General features: G+C 40.0%; 1 protein-coding gene across 5 annotated transcripts in view; it reads left to right on the top strand.

The window, feature by feature from the left end:
• Window positions 1-15530, top strand: part of lama2 (laminin, alpha 2) — a 202011-nt gene that overhangs the window by 155042 nt on the left and 31439 nt on the right. For 4 of the 5 annotated variants that reach the window (XM_054760840.1, XM_054760838.1, XM_054760836.1 and 1 more), the window contains 11 exons: window positions 317-403; window positions 913-1106; window positions 4869-5011; window positions 5207-5305; window positions 6288-6399; window positions 10464-10626; window positions 12914-12992; window positions 13089-13220; window positions 14528-14644; window positions 14712-14875; window positions 14960-15098. In XM_054760840.1, the coding sequence (XP_054616815.1) occupies window positions 317-403; window positions 913-1106; window positions 4869-5011; window positions 5207-5305; window positions 6288-6399; window positions 10464-10626; window positions 12914-12992; window positions 13089-13220; window positions 14528-14644; window positions 14712-14875; window positions 14960-15098 (1429 nt within the window). The remainder of the gene's footprint in view (window positions 1-316; window positions 404-912; window positions 1107-4868; window positions 5012-5206; window positions 5306-6287; window positions 6400-10463; window positions 10627-12913; window positions 12993-13088; window positions 13221-14527; window positions 14645-14711; window positions 14876-14959; window positions 15099-15530) is intronic. The other variant, XM_054760839.1, reaches the window with a different exon arrangement.

The following is a 15530-nucleotide window of genomic DNA, read 5'->3' as shown; positions in this document are numbered from 1 at the left end:
ACGACTCTTTTATCCCCCTAAGGAAAAAAAATTACCCGACAATTCCACTAGGTGATTGTAATTACTGTACCTGGACTGGGACATTACAGTTTAGCATAATGATTGTATTTAATTTGGTTCGTTCATTTTAATAACAACAATGCAATCGCACGGTGGAAATGTGGTTAGCACGTCCATTGGTGTCATCCTTGTTCTCGCTGCAGTTGAATCAATAAAGCATCCCCTGCCACACTTTAGGGAAACATTGTAGATGCTTAAATGGCATTGTCAAATTAATTTTCCACCCTGACGTTGTGAAATGTGTCTCTTTGTGTAGTTTTAGTCCACTGTGTGTAGCGGAAGGCTTTGACGACTACAGATGTACGGCCTGTCCTGAGGGATACGAGGGCAAATACTGTGACAGGTCAGAAACAAGCTTTTCTCATATCGTTTGGCATATGTACTTTTTATTTACAATTGCTGCATTATTGCTGCAATTCTAGAGATTGAGAGTTTAATTATTCTTATTTTGTTATTATTGTTTTACATGTGAATCAACTTGTTTCCATGTTATACTATTTTTCCGTTCTAACAGTTCCTACAATAGGGTATTCAAAGTGTGTTGTCAGTTTAAAAGGCAGTTAAAAAGAGTCTGAGAACACGACACCGTTTTGTGTGTCTGTAGCTTTAATGCTAATGAGCTGTGTTTGTCCAAGCATGTGTGACTCATAGTGGTACAGTACGTGCAATAGATGGGATACCGACGGTTATTTTAAGATGTGTAGTGAAGCCTTTTTTTTCCTACAAAGCCGGCCCCCGGAAAGTGGCGGGTGTCTACATGGGGCGAGCTCATCTAGCGCTTACGTGAACATTAAATGTCAGCTTTGTCATTAACCTCCTGCAAGAGACGCCTCGTTTTCTTTCTGTGTCCAGGTGTTCCACTGGTTACCATGGCAACCCTCGAATGCCTGGTGGTCGATGCGAGGAGTGTAAGTGTTCCTTGTGGGGGGCGTTGCCTGGACCATGTGACCCTGTCACTGGCCAATGCCAGTGCAAGGTCGGGGTGTCTGGGAGGTCATGTGACCAGTGCATGGACAGGCATGTGTGTGGACCATCTGGGATCATCTGTAAGGATTAACACACAAAGCACACCTTTTTACACTTTGCCGTCCTTAAAGTATATTTTTGCTGTCCTTTTTCTGATGTTGAGATGCGTGATTGAGTGCATACAGTAGTAAATGGCCATGAAGAGAGTGCAGATGAAAGCCTAACCTCTCAGTAGGTAATAAATGGAGATCTAGTCTATATTAGTGCAAACATCTTAGTGGCCTCACTTGAAATATGACTAATTGATAGTAAAATAATCCTCAAGTTCTCTTTGGCTGCTTTCCAACGTCAGAAGCCAACGCAAAATCCCAAATTGCAACACGGTGTGCCCACAGGCGTCCTCTGTCTCTCGCTTTCTTCCACTCCAATCTATTCTCTGCGGGGGCCGACCACCGAGCACAATGTTGCCATTTTTATTTTATTTTGCCAAACAAGTGCAAATGAGTAGCTTTTCCCCCCAGTTGCCCTGGGAGACGGGGGGGTGGTCCGTGGCAGAATTGAAATTCCAGTCATTTAGACAATAATTTCAATGTCATTTGGAGCTCATTTAAACATAATATGATCATAATGGCAGAGCCAATTTGGTACCATTAGTATTTCTCCATGTAGGTGTGTGTGCAGCAGTGAGGGGGAAAGAGAAGGTTGTAAGACAGATGCTGATGTGGAATTGCTGCTGGCTGGTCACAGAGGTGATTGCTTGATGTGTTCAGGTGCAAAGTGTGCGTTCATGCATTAGCTGTGCAAGTGCGCGAGTGTAGCCTGACACCAAACCCGTTGCCCCGTCGCCTCCAGACCATAATAACAAGTCCTAATGGGTCACACTGCCTAAGGCAATCAGATGGCTAGTCACTCGCTCTGTGCTGCGCCTTGTTCTAGCAGAGGACAAGGGTGGGTGGAACCACCGAGGTCGAACACAACCTGTTCCAGTAGGCTGTTTGTTTGTATTTTTCAACAGTTTTCCCACTGGGAATAATAAAAAGATAAATGAACACCTCCAAAGCTTTTTAAGTCATAGTTTATCATTCTTAACCACCACACAAGTGAAAAAATAAGCTAACCATGTTAGTAAAATATTAGTACTTAAAGTACTTAACACCCCTTATTCAGGCTTGTCCTCCTTTTGAAATAAGTGTTGCAAAAAAGCCACAGAAACTAAGAAAACCGCAGTGTGTGACTTGCAATTCTCCGTCTAAACCTTAAGGGGCAGTGTTTTCAGCGTGCGCAAACACATTAACTATTTAGCTCCTGTGTAGTAGTACTGAACAATGGCGACTGAAGTGACATTTAGATCATTTTTGCAGCTGGAACTCATGTTTTTGACACAACAGTCACTTTTATTGTACACTCCTCAATTTGCTCCATTGTTTTGGCAGACTTTTTGGCGTGTTTCACGGGAGAGACAAATGGTGTACAGTGTTCCCTCATTTATTGCAGGGGATAGGGTCCCAAAATAGCCCTCAATAAGTGAAATCTGCGAAGTAGCCATTTATTATGATATGATATGATGCTCTGCGTTCCGTGTCACCATTTACGTGACGTTAGCATTTTTTGGAGGTACACATCAAACGCTGCCGGAGGGTTTGGAGGGGCCGGAGCCAGCCAATGTCGTTTAAAGAGAGAGTTCGGATTTTTTGACATGAAGTTGTATGACATCCCCGTCAACAGTGTAGTGCATCAACAGTGACCTTTCCCTTACTTCATCCCGTGAGCAGAGTCCTAGTCAGTTTTTGGTGTTGAAGAAAGTAAAGCATTTTGCCTTTCAAAACAATATGCGTTCAAAAGAGTAATACATTTGCATCCCAAAACCGTTTTCCACGAAAAAGTCACAATCACCATCACTCGTGTGACTGCGCGCTACTGCCTGTCAACTGTGGCGCTGTTGTCCATTACTTGTAAACATGATGATGTCTTGTGTGACTTTCGAGTCATGGGATTTTTAATCGTATGTCCTCAGGTGCTTTCGACTTTAGAGGTTCCGCTGTATCAAAAAATAAAAACTTGCTTTAAACAGTCAAAACTATTAAGGTAAATTGCAAAAAAAACAACCACTTTTACCGTCTCTCTTCAATTTGCATTCATTGTAATATTTTTAAATGAGGTCTATCCAGGCTGCAATTTAAAAGACCTCCGGGCCACTATACTCCAAATATTTAATTTGCCCAATAAAATGAGTCCCAAAGCCTGACCAGAGATAGGCTGGATGCAAAGTGACTTGTCAGACATTAAAATGACAACATCCAAAACCAGCAGCTCACATGAAGGTAAATAATCTTTACCAGGTGGCATTATGCAGCTGCATGTTGTGTGTTATCTGCAGTGCGCAGCATGACTTTAATAAAAAGCTAAACCTCCATTCAGTCGTTCATTTTTCACCACACATAGGGTCACCATATTAGACACTATGCACTTATCATATCTTATACATACAGCTACCATATGTGTCAATGAACCAGTCATAGTCTTATCAAAAAGTGACGTTTTTGTGCTGAATTAGCTAAAAATGACACATTCAAAGAGATTTCCCAGTCCTTAAACTCAACATATTAAATTAAGACATTGGTTGTTATGTAAATCAGTTGAGCATTTTAGTGTATGATTTTTACATGAGTGTGTGTGCATGTGTGTGTGTGTGTGTGTGTGTGTGTGTGTGCTCTGGTTCTGTCAGAGATTGATAGAGTACAAAGTGTTTCTGTTTAATTTGTCTTTGATTTCCCCTGTCAGAAATTTTAATTTCAGCAATAAATCAGCCCCTGGCTCTATGGAAGGGAAGACAATTTCTACACAAGCGCACACACACACACACACACACACACACACTGCACCGCATGTGTCTGAATCCCCTGATGTGCAATTTATGTATGTGTATTCTCAGCTTGCAGTGTGCGCTCGTAACAGGTGCTTTTTACCTCTCTGTGCTGTGCTATCACACACCGAGGGATTCAACTGATAGTCTCTGGGAGAGTTCCAAAAGGTTGTGACACTGTGACACTGTGTAAATACAATTACAAATCTACTAACTGGCAAACCATTTGTATTCTAAAGTATATTTTAAGAGTAAACACATTGATGCTTGCAGCACAATTACAAATATGGCTATTTTACACACACAACACATTATTTTAATTCCAATTCTTGACTGATACACAACATCACATGTTCAACAGGTGATGAGTTGTAACTGTAGGAACATCAGGCCTGCAAAGAAGAGCTATCGGGCCACATTGAGAAGAAAACTAATGGTTGGAAAGTCATAATTGTAAGGAGTAAATGTTTTCCGCATAAGTCCAGCAGCTTTATCCACCCCTGCCTGCACTTTAAAGTGTTGGTTGCCCTACTCAACAGTGGGTGTTACACTAGCCGAACTGTTCAATGCCAGTATTAAAGCCGGCTGAACATTTTGCTCCTTAACGCTATTACAACATCCGCTCTGTTGCTGCTGTGTTATACAGTATACGTGGTAATAAATGACATGGTGGTCAGTTTCCTTTCCACTTTCTCATGCTCCCCACACCATGATTAAGGTTGAAAAATAAGCTAAAATATAGGAAATAACAGCCTTTATTTAATTATCGTCTGCTTTACAATAGGCAAATAAACACCTAGCTATAATTAGAGCATTTATACAGAATAAATAAATACATAAATTTGATTCTTATTAGAATTTTATATTATTTATATTACTTTTTCTTTCCAATGTGGCCCCGAGTCTCTTTCTTGCTACATAAAACTGTTTTTTCTGTAACGTGCTGAACTGATAGTCACCTTGATGTGTGCATCCACAGCGTGTGATGACGAGTGCTCGGGTTTGTTGATCAGTGACATGGACCGTCTGTATCGCATCATCACTGATGTCACCCTGACTACACCCCTGCCGCCACCGTATAAGATTCTGTATCGCTTTGAGAACATGACTGAAGAACTCAAGGTACCTCCCGTCGCTGCGGAATCTCTTTATAAACACCAGCTTGTAATGAAAGTATAAACATGACAGAGATGTTCTTTAGTTGGATCTTATTCCCGCGCCTTGCTTCCCTGAGCTGCAAGGGCCAGAAGCTTGAGCCCTGTGTCAGACGTCAGTTGTCTGTTATACCTCCTTCACGTCTCACTTTCTTTCCTGCAGCACATGCTGTCACCGCAGAAAGCTCCAGAGAGATTACTGCAGCTGGCTGACTCCAACCTGGGATCACTGGTTGTTGAGATGGACCAACTACACAGCAGGGTACGCACGATTTAGTGTTGCTTTTGGCCCGACTCGAGTCAGTTTGTCTGCCTTCTTGATGCTCCCTAGCTTTCTTTCATCCCTGTCTGTCTCCGTCTCTCCATCACAGCATGGAGAAAATGTTCCTTGGCAGGCATTGAGATCATAGTTTAAGGCACTTACTCGCAATGTGTGCAAAGAATCTTAAGATAAACAAGTCAAAGCACTTGTACAACAAGCCGAGGTTCAGCGGGAAAACAAAACTAGCTCTCACTGCGACCTGCTGCCTGTTGATTGACATACGATTGCAGCAGTGGAACAAATGTCTCTTTAAGCCAATTACATTTTCATTTTCTGCAGCCACGTGCAAGTGGTCCAAACTTGTGACAGAAGCGTTAGTAAAATAACAGCTTTATTCTAGCTGTTTTAATTTTATTTACATTTTTTTAATTGTATTTAAATATACTGATTCTAATCCCAGAAGGGAAAATTCAATTTACACTCTCCTGTTGTAACGTCATTATTTATTTAGTCGACCAGTCCAGAGTGTATTCCGCCTCTCGCCCGTAGTCAGCTGGGATAGGCTCAAGCGTACCCCCGCGACCCTAGTGACGATAAGCGACATAGAAAATGGATGGGTGGAAAAACACAATTATGTTGTCCACATTGCATTGCATGTATACAAGCATGCCTTCACTGGCATGCTCACTCACACACCTGCAGCACGATGGATGACAAAGCATGATCCTGTTGAACAACAATAATTACCTCCTTGTTGCTCTGCATGTGTGTGTTGTGAGGTTGTGTTTTTCTGTACATAATTCATGTAGGTAGCAGCACAAGAGTGTGGATGTTGACAATAATCACAAAGCTAAGAAAAACAAAGTGAACATACACAAAATCAAACATTGATGCATGTCGGTCAATCTTTATTTGACAAGTAAAAGTCAATAACCCCTCACTTATTCAACATGTTTGCTGTTTTTGTGCATGTTGTGTACAGGCCACTAAGGTGTCCGCTGACGGAGAACAAGTGGAAGACGATGCGGACAGAATTCAGAAGCGAGCCGAGGACCTGGAGAAGTTTATCAGGGACACGCTGCTGGGAGCTCAAGGTAGCACACCACACACACTGCAAAGACAGCCATACTTGAAGGAAACCCAAATTATATTAAAATAAGACAGCTTTTCTTATTTCAAGCCAATGGGGTAAGCAAAATTTGCTTGGCTAGAATTCTTATACCTAGAATATTTTTTGTGTGACTTTTAAGAATATAATGAGTCCTAAAATAAGCAAGTTGTTCTTAATCACACAGCTAGATTCAAGTCATATGTTCTTATTACTAGGTATGAGTAAGCCAAATGTTGTTATAAGATGCTTAAATTGAGATAACATTTGCTTTTATGAGGCTAGGTTTAATCAAAGTGTGTGCGTAATGTGCACATTCTAGATGTAGGAGTATTATTCTTTAAGAGAGATTATCCTATAGACAAACAACCATTCATTTTTAGAGTCTCCAATTAACCTATGATGCATGTTGTTGGAATGTGGAAGGAAGCCAGAGTACACCGAGAACACCCACGGGGGGGACAAAGTTCCACACAGTGATGGTTGCCTGATTGCGGGGCCAACATGCTAACCACTCGGCCACCGTGCAGCATACATCTCTTCATGTCTGCATCTTAGTTCTGTAGATTACTTCTTCTCCAGTATGAGCTTTTCAACAAGCATGAAGCAAATTATATAAATGGAAAAAAATGTGATTGCATCTAAAATTCACTTAATTTAGGAAAACCTATTGTCATAAATACAATTAATTCTTTTTTGGCATGATTTGCATGTAAATTCATTTAGGAACTAGATGAAAAAAGAGTAATATTTTCTTTTTACAAATTTTCATTTACAAAGAGTTTATGATGAGATTTAATATAATAAATCTCGGTACGCTCTATGAAATTTGCTGTGCAGCCTCCACACTTGTCCGAAATCAGCAAATCTTGAAGAAATGGTTGCTTAAAATGGGGCGTTTTTCTTTTACTTTCTTGAAATGTTGTTTTTGCAGTGTAGATATACCGTATGTTCTGTGTGTGAGTCCGTTCTTAAATTTAGAAAGTTTAGAAACGAGTTTTATTCTTAATTTAAAACAAATATAGACGATTCTGTTGTTGAAGAATAATCCAAATACGGTTTTTAGCTTGTTATTAGAAAAAAAGAACTGTCAAAAAATACATCTTCATAAGAATTGGCTAGCTATACTTATTTATTATTTTTCTTTGTGAAAATTGCGAGACAAGACATTTTTTTCTTTTTTAGGAAACAAACGATTGCTTAAAATGGGACTTTTTTTTACTTCCTTGAAATTTTGTTTTTTCAGTGCGTGAACAGCGATCACCTGGCTTCCATTAATTGTCTCTGTGTGCACGGATGACTGCGTTTGTCGCTCCGCTGTCTCCATATTGGGTTACGTTATACACTCCAGGGCCACCTCATTAGGTACATTTGCAGTTTCTAACGAGGAGCTGTAAACAAGTCGCCCGTGTGTGCTTGGATTGCGACATTTTCAGGGTCGGGAAACAATTTCTTTGCCAAATAATGTTCTTGTCTTAATGTTAACATACAGTAAGGCAGCCATATTGAAAGAAAAGTATGGCTGTTTCAACTTCACTTCACATCCACTGTTACACTAAATTCCAAGACCCTCTACTCTGATGCTTTTACAGAAAATGGTGCTGTAAAACTTGATTGCTGCTGCAATAGCTGCTGTTATAAAAATGTTAGGTGGTCTGGGGTGCAAAGAAAGTGATGAAACTTTCCTCTCCCTGTCGGTGCTGTAAGCACTCTGGCCCTCTGCCTGATGACTGCGTGATTACGGCTGTGTGTGAACGTGTGTGCAAGGAGAGGTGTGCGTTGGCTCCCGATGAATGATTGAGAGTAGCAATTATGGCCGTAATTAGTGGCCATTGCACACACACACATCGACTCAAAAGCCGTAGACACTAATGCAGGAGTGCACAAATAGTACAACGTCATACTCACTTATGGATAATGAGGCAAGAAAATACTGTACACACTCAGTGTGTGTGCGTATGCCCGTGTTTACCGGATACCGTAATACAATTCCATCCACGTTTTAAGTGTTAAATTGGCTTTTAAACCGCAGCATGTAATTATACGGCTGTGACACGCAGACTCAGTGGCACGTGCATACACACATGCAGTACAGCTGTTCATTAGCGTGATAGCGCTTTGCTTCTGTCTTGGCTCTAATCACATCATGTTTACATTTCAAATGAGAAGAAGAAAAGCTGTATTGGCGCGACTGTGCACACCCACGCACACACACACACACACACGCACACACACAAGTGTAAAGTTTCAACTCGCTTTAATAAGATCCAGTTTAGAGACATAGCAATAGAGTAATGGGCCGCCATCATACATTCCTCATGTTATGGATATGTGATCTTCCCTCACACACAACACAAAAGCACCGACACATGCCTCATTAGCATTCATCCCAACTGCTTTTTTTATTATTTCAATCAATCCTCGTTTACCAGTTTGTCAACAATCGTTTCGGATTCTGTGCAAATATGGCTTCAGACAAAGCTTTGAGTCATGTTAAACTAGATCATGTGTTATTAAATGAGGTGATGGGGTTCTATTTTTTTCTTTCATGTTTGAACTACAAACGGAGCACACTGGCCCATTAGGCAATAAATGCAAATGTTAAGGCCGCCGTGCCCTCCGGGGGGTGCCAAATAATTTGGAAAAAATTCACCTTTGCTCGCATTGGTTCAGATGTAAATTTGTTGCTCATGTTTTGCAGTTAGAAACAGAAACAAAACCAAAATAATAATGTCTTTATCGTCATTGTACCAGCAAAGAACAGCTTAAAATGTATTCATTAGGAAATCACTATATTACAACATACATATTCAAGAACAAAAAATGCTTTTAAAGACAAAATCAAAGACATAAGAGATTGCATTAATCATTTTTTTTTATTTTGTTATTTTAATTTCGATAGCTGTGAAATAACTGATAGTCTGCAATGAAAAAGTCATGTCATAGTTATTATTTGCCCGATAGTTGTTTGATGGCTCTGCATCGCTGATCACCATTAGTTTCAGATCAACATCATGAATCCTCTTCTGTTGTTTACCAATTTGCCCAACCTTTGAGACACTTTTTACGAGCAGGTCTCTGTCTCTGAGTCACGAACACATCTCTGCAGGTCATTAGTGTGTTTGTGTGTGTGTGTGTGTGTGTGTGTGTGAGTGTGAATGACAGGAAGAAAAGCCCTGATTCGCTTGGGGAGAAGTGTTTTGGTGCCACCTTCTGGTTGGCATGTGTATACCTCTCGGAGAAAGAGACGGAGGAAAGGCTATTTTTGGAAGGGAAATCCCTCTCCTTAAGGACTTATTAACATTTTTGATCATTTGATCATTCGTTTGCAAAATTTGCTTCCTTGATTTCTTCCCTCTTTGCCAGGATGGAACTTATGATGCAGACTTCCCGTACATCCTGGCAAGACCGGCCGCACGTACGCCGCTTTTGTACTGTGCTACAAGTTCTTTCTTGAATTCTATAGTGTTTCTCACCCTCTTTATCAAAGTGCTGGCACTCGCAACTTTCCGTTGGCCCCGTGGTGGGTTATTTTGCATTTACGCTCAATAAAAAACACGAGATGCTTTGTTTGGTCATGAAAAGATACACGGGAGACTGACTAGTTTGTTACGCGCAATGTTTGGCCATAGAAAAACTCAGATGTATGAAAACCGATGAAATTTTTTTGAAAACTGAAACATAGGATGTACGAAACCTGGAGTTTCACTGTATTGACCACTGTTGCCCTGTCTCTCTTGTGGACAGCCCCCTGGAGGTCGTCGCACAATTTCAGTTGTTTCTATGTCTTGACTGTTCCAAAACTTGAATCTTCGTTTGGTGAAGCCATTCTTTGGTTGACTTAAATGTATACATGGGGTCTTTGTCATCCTGAAAGGTGAAATGCTCTAAAGCTACCATAGACTCTTCCTCCACAATGACTTTAACTATTCTATAACCACTAAACCTCCTTTTTCAGAGTCACCGTTGTTATCAAATTCTGTTGCACTTTTGGATAAAGTTTACTGCAAAAATGCTGAGAGCGTAGCGCTATCTCTTCCTTGTGCCCAGACCTCCAGTCCAAGGCTGACGAATTGAATCGGATGCTGGCGCGCAAAGATGGAACACCAGACAAAAGTTTGAAGCAGATAAAGGAGGAGGTTCAGGCCATGCTGGCCGAGATGAGGAAAAGGCAGCTTGGAGGGAAGAAGATCATTGCTGAGGAGGAGATGGAGTACGACTACGCACCAACACACACATATTCACAGATCACATTTATTTTATTTTTTTATTTTTTATTATTTTTCACAAGCACAGACCAGTAAATATAGTCTAAGCTAACATAATTTACAGTCAATGTTTCTTATGCATACATTTATTTGTGGTGGCCTGCCACAAATAAATTTGGACTGCCACAGATAAATTTAGTACTACCTTTTTACCAGGTGTAGGTAATCTGGTGTTGTCGTGGCAATGACATAGACATCCTCCTTATTAGAAGTGTACAGTGTGCCACAACAAAGACTTTGAGGCTTTTACATATACAGGCGCCCCTCGTTCATTGCGGCCAATTGCTTCCAGGCTTGACCACGATAAGTGAATTTGCACTAGGATTCAATATTAATAAATGGAATATTTTCATAGTTATGGCGGCTTCTGATCGTCTAAATACCATTTTTAACATTATTAGAGCCCTCTTGACGGCAATTAACACCCATATAGTCACCTTTACAATAGTTTTACCCAATATAGTAATATAATAACAGGAAATAAGACATAAATAAGATAACGTAGACTTAGACGTAAACTGTCCCTCAGTGTTTTTTTTCATCAATGTATTTTAATGGCTAGTGGCGGGCAGGCAGATGTGTAGAGGACGGGGAAGTCATGTCAGAGGTTCAGAGTTGAGTTTTACTAACAGTAGCCCGGGTTATTAATATGATTATTATGTTATTATTATTGTGCCTGTTGTGAGATCATTTTACCTGCAATAAACGTCCAGTGCCGTCCTCGCCGAACAATTACTGACACCTAGTCACCTATGTAGAATACTACATTCACAGTTTTTAATGCTTCTTCTGCCTTTTATTCATGTTTTAGTTAATTTCGTTAGTTCATTTAGACATTTCTATGCTTGAAAATACTTCATGTGGGCCACAATTTGCTTAATAATAGGACATATTCAACCACGAAGCAGCGAGAATTTATTCATTAATTAATTTTCGACAAATTGCGATATGGGACGTGATGTGTCAACACTTATTATTGCATTACTTTAAATGTAGTTAATTTTTGAAGCAATCTTAAATCAAGTCATAGCCAAGGCATGTCATGAGATCATCTGCTAAGAGGTAAACAAACATATCCCAAGTGAACACATCCCACCTTTCTACCCCACTTTGTGCTGATGTAGTCTTTCTGGCTTTTTCAATCAGTAATCTACTGTCCTCATCCATCCATCCATCCTCCTCTCTCACTTTATCTCTTTACCACATTAAATGTTGACGAGGTCGATAAGTTAATTAAAACTATGGCCGCAGGGGGAGACACAGACATAACGATGCTTGGATAAAGCAAGGGGGTAGCAGAAGAAAGACTGACAGACAGAAACCGTCTACTGGATTGGGAGTTGCTATGAAAAGCCCAGTTGGATAACCTTGTCCAGTTTCGACGCAAAAGTCCCATTTTTTGTCATAAATTTTATTCCAATTATTCAGAATGCTGTAATTACTTGTTTATCGTGGTTAATTGGTTCCAGGACCCGACCGCGCCGATTGAATTTCTGGTGGAAAAAAGTAGGATTCAATATTAATAAATTGAATATTTTCATAGTTAGAGCTTAGAAAACCTGTTTATGACTTACTAAATACATTTTTACCACTATTAGAGCCCTCTAGAATGAAATAACACCCCTATAGTCACTTTTACACTCATATTATCCAGTATAGCAGCTATAATCAGAGAAAATGTAAGACATGAATAAAATTTGTGCTCCTTTGTGTTTCAATCAATGTCTTCCTGACGTGTGGACAGGAAGTGACGTTCGGGTTTCAGAGTTTAGTTTTAGCCCGTGTTATTATGATGATGAGGATGATAATGACTATTATTATTATGTTACGATTGTGCCTTTTGTGAGAAGAATTATAAAATAACAAAAGCCTGTCGTTGATCAAGTCTGGTGCGTGTTACTAGTGACACCTAGTGGCCAGTGTAGACGACAGTTCATCAACATCTAATATCGCCCTAAACTGTATTTGGATTTAGAACATTTTTATGCTTGAAAATACTTAATTTAGGACAATAGTATGTATAATATGTAGCATTAGTAGGCCATAGTCAACCGCAAAATAGCGACCATTTATTAATTAATTCATTTCTGAAAAAAACGCAATAGAGTGATGTTCGAGTACAATAGCGACAGCATCTCTCTTTGAAACCTTGGATGACCCATTAAACTTAGTATAATAACTTTCAATAAGTACAGTATGTGTGTGTATAATATAATATGTTCCTCCCTCCAGTCTCACCGAGCAGTTATTCCTCAAAGTGAAGAGGATGTTTGGTGATCCTCATCAGGCCACAGAAGACCTCAAAGCAGAAGTACTCACAACTCCAAATATTAACCCTTCAGATTGAACGTCCCACAGAGTAAATGAACAATTACATCATATTTCTATTAACAATCTACCTTCCAAGATAAAAGGGAAGCTGTCGGACCATGAGAGCAAACTTCAGGAGGCCCAAGATCTTCTTCACTCTGCTCGTGGAAAGACCAGGCTGGCAAGCTCTCTGGGTGACCAGAACCAAGCTAACCTCACAATCTTAGAGGTACGCATATATCACTTCTTTACTCCTATTTTTAATACATGGAAGCATAACATTATGGGTCTGAATTGAAAATGTTTTTTATTCATTGTCACAGTGTAATTGTTTAATTTTACTTATGTATGTCTGGATGTATATATTTAAGTAAGTAAGTATTTATGCGACCAGGTTCTCTCCTATATTAAAATCACATTAGTATAATAACATTATAACTTGAAATTAACACTCTTTCATTATTTTAATGTGCATCTAAGTTTGTACCAAGCTGCACTCTACTCAGAGAAGTGCGAACTCAAGTGCAACATTATCTCATTTTTGTTAAACTTATTTAACAACAAAACATTTTGACAAAACATTTCACGCAGGGGTAGACGGCTTATAACACACACGAACAATTACAAAAAAACGTTCACAACGTGTGTGTTGATTTGAAAGATAATGTAACGTATTTTCCGGACTATAAGTCGCACCAGCCAAAAATGCACAATGAAGAAGAAAAAAAATCATCTATAAGTCACACTGGACTATAAGTCGCATTTTTGGGGGGATATTATTTTATAAAATCAGAGACCAAGAACAGACATTTTATCTTGAAAGACAAGTTATAGTAATAACAATAAAGTGGAGAAGAACAGGTTAAATAGGCGTCTGTTCACGTAATGTGACTAGGCGGTATGTTAATGTAACATAAACAGTTACTCAGATAACTATAGCCCAAACAACATAACATACTGTAACTAGTTTACTTGCAGCTTGTAATCTGCAAATATGATTTTCTTCCTCCTTTGTGTTCCGTCTTTCTCAGTTGTCTTTATAAGTTGACGTTTACATTGTACATTTTCAGTGGTACAGGAGTGTAGCAGATACGGGCACGCAAGCCACGCTGTGAACAAAAACAATGTGAACAAAAACATATATGTCGCTCCGGAGTATAAGTCGCAGGACCAGCCGAACCATGAAAAAAGTGTGGCTTATTGTCTGGAAAATACGGTACACATGATGTACTGTACATCTAATATCTCACCTTATTGTTGCACCAAGAGAGTTGCCGCTACAGTACCATGCCTAGGGGACCCTCTGTAAATAACAGTTAAAGCAGGGGTGCCCAAAGCACGGCTTGTTTTTTTACTGGCTCATGGCACAATAGAAATAAATTGAACAAAGTCAAACCCAACAAAGAATAGCCTTTTTACAAAATTTTAAAACATGTATAAAAATATCAAAGTGGCCCTCCGCATCCACACACAATTTCACATAACTCCATGTATTGTAAAGTCCTATTATATGATCTGTAATCTCCCATTTTACAGAGAAAACATTCTGCAATCCTTGGGGTGAAACAACAAGCACAAAAGATGCTTGGAGAAGGAGAACACCTTCTGGATGAAGCAAACCAGCTTTCAGACAACATAAATAAGGAGTTAGAGGTACTAAACATGGCTATTGGAAGAGAGGACGGCATAGGTATCTACAAGTTGTGTCTCTACTTTGAAGGACGCGGAGGAGATGAAAAGAGACCTCGATCCGCTTCATGAGCAGCTGGATGACAAAGTCCGTCACCTCACTGACGGTCTAGGTGGCGGCAGCCTGGCCGGTCGTGTGCGCGCGGCTGAGGAACACGCGCGACAGCTGAATGAATCGGCCGCCATTTTGGATGGGTAAATGCGGTGCTCATTTTGCAGGATTTGTCAATGCAAAACAGAATGAGAAAATAACTCATCCTTTCTCTTTTTTTCTCACAGAATTTTGGCCGAAGCTAAGAATTTGTCTTTCAACGCAACAGCTGCTTTTAAAGCATACACAAACATTAAAGCCAATGTTGATGCAGCAGAGAAAGAGGCCAAGACAGCCAAACAGAGGGCATCAGAAGCACTGGCAATGGTAAGAGAATGTACATTTAACACGTACAGGTTTGTTATGCTACGAAAATATTCCATTTGGAATTTAAAGAATCTTACTTCACTTATTTCACTTATGACGGTTGTCTGGAACCAATTAACCGTGATAAATGAGGGATTACTGTACAGTGTTCCCTTTCGCGGATTCACTTTTTGTGCTTCTTTTTTTTATTACAGCGTATGAACGCTGTTACAGGCTGAGCCTGGGCTCTTTAAGAAGAATTGCATTGTGGGAAGTTGAGTGTCTATCTCTTCCCTCTCTGGTCTGTCTGCACCACCCATTGTTTTCTGCGTCCTGATTGGCCATAGACCATTGTCAATCAATCTCCTTCGCGCCGTCCTGCCATGTCTCCTGTGTCATCTCTAGCTTGCTTGCTAGCTTGTAAATGAATCTTCGGTTTGTCTGCAGCAATAT

Source organism: Dunckerocampus dactyliophorus, chromosome 19 (assembly GCF_027744805.1).
Source record: "Dunckerocampus dactyliophorus isolate RoL2022-P2 chromosome 19, RoL_Ddac_1.1, whole genome shotgun sequence".
Lineage (NCBI taxonomy): Eukaryota > Metazoa > Chordata > Actinopteri > Syngnathiformes > Syngnathidae > Dunckerocampus > Dunckerocampus dactyliophorus.
Note: the sequence above shows the minus strand (reverse complement) of the source record. Positions and strands in the feature narration are given on the sequence as shown.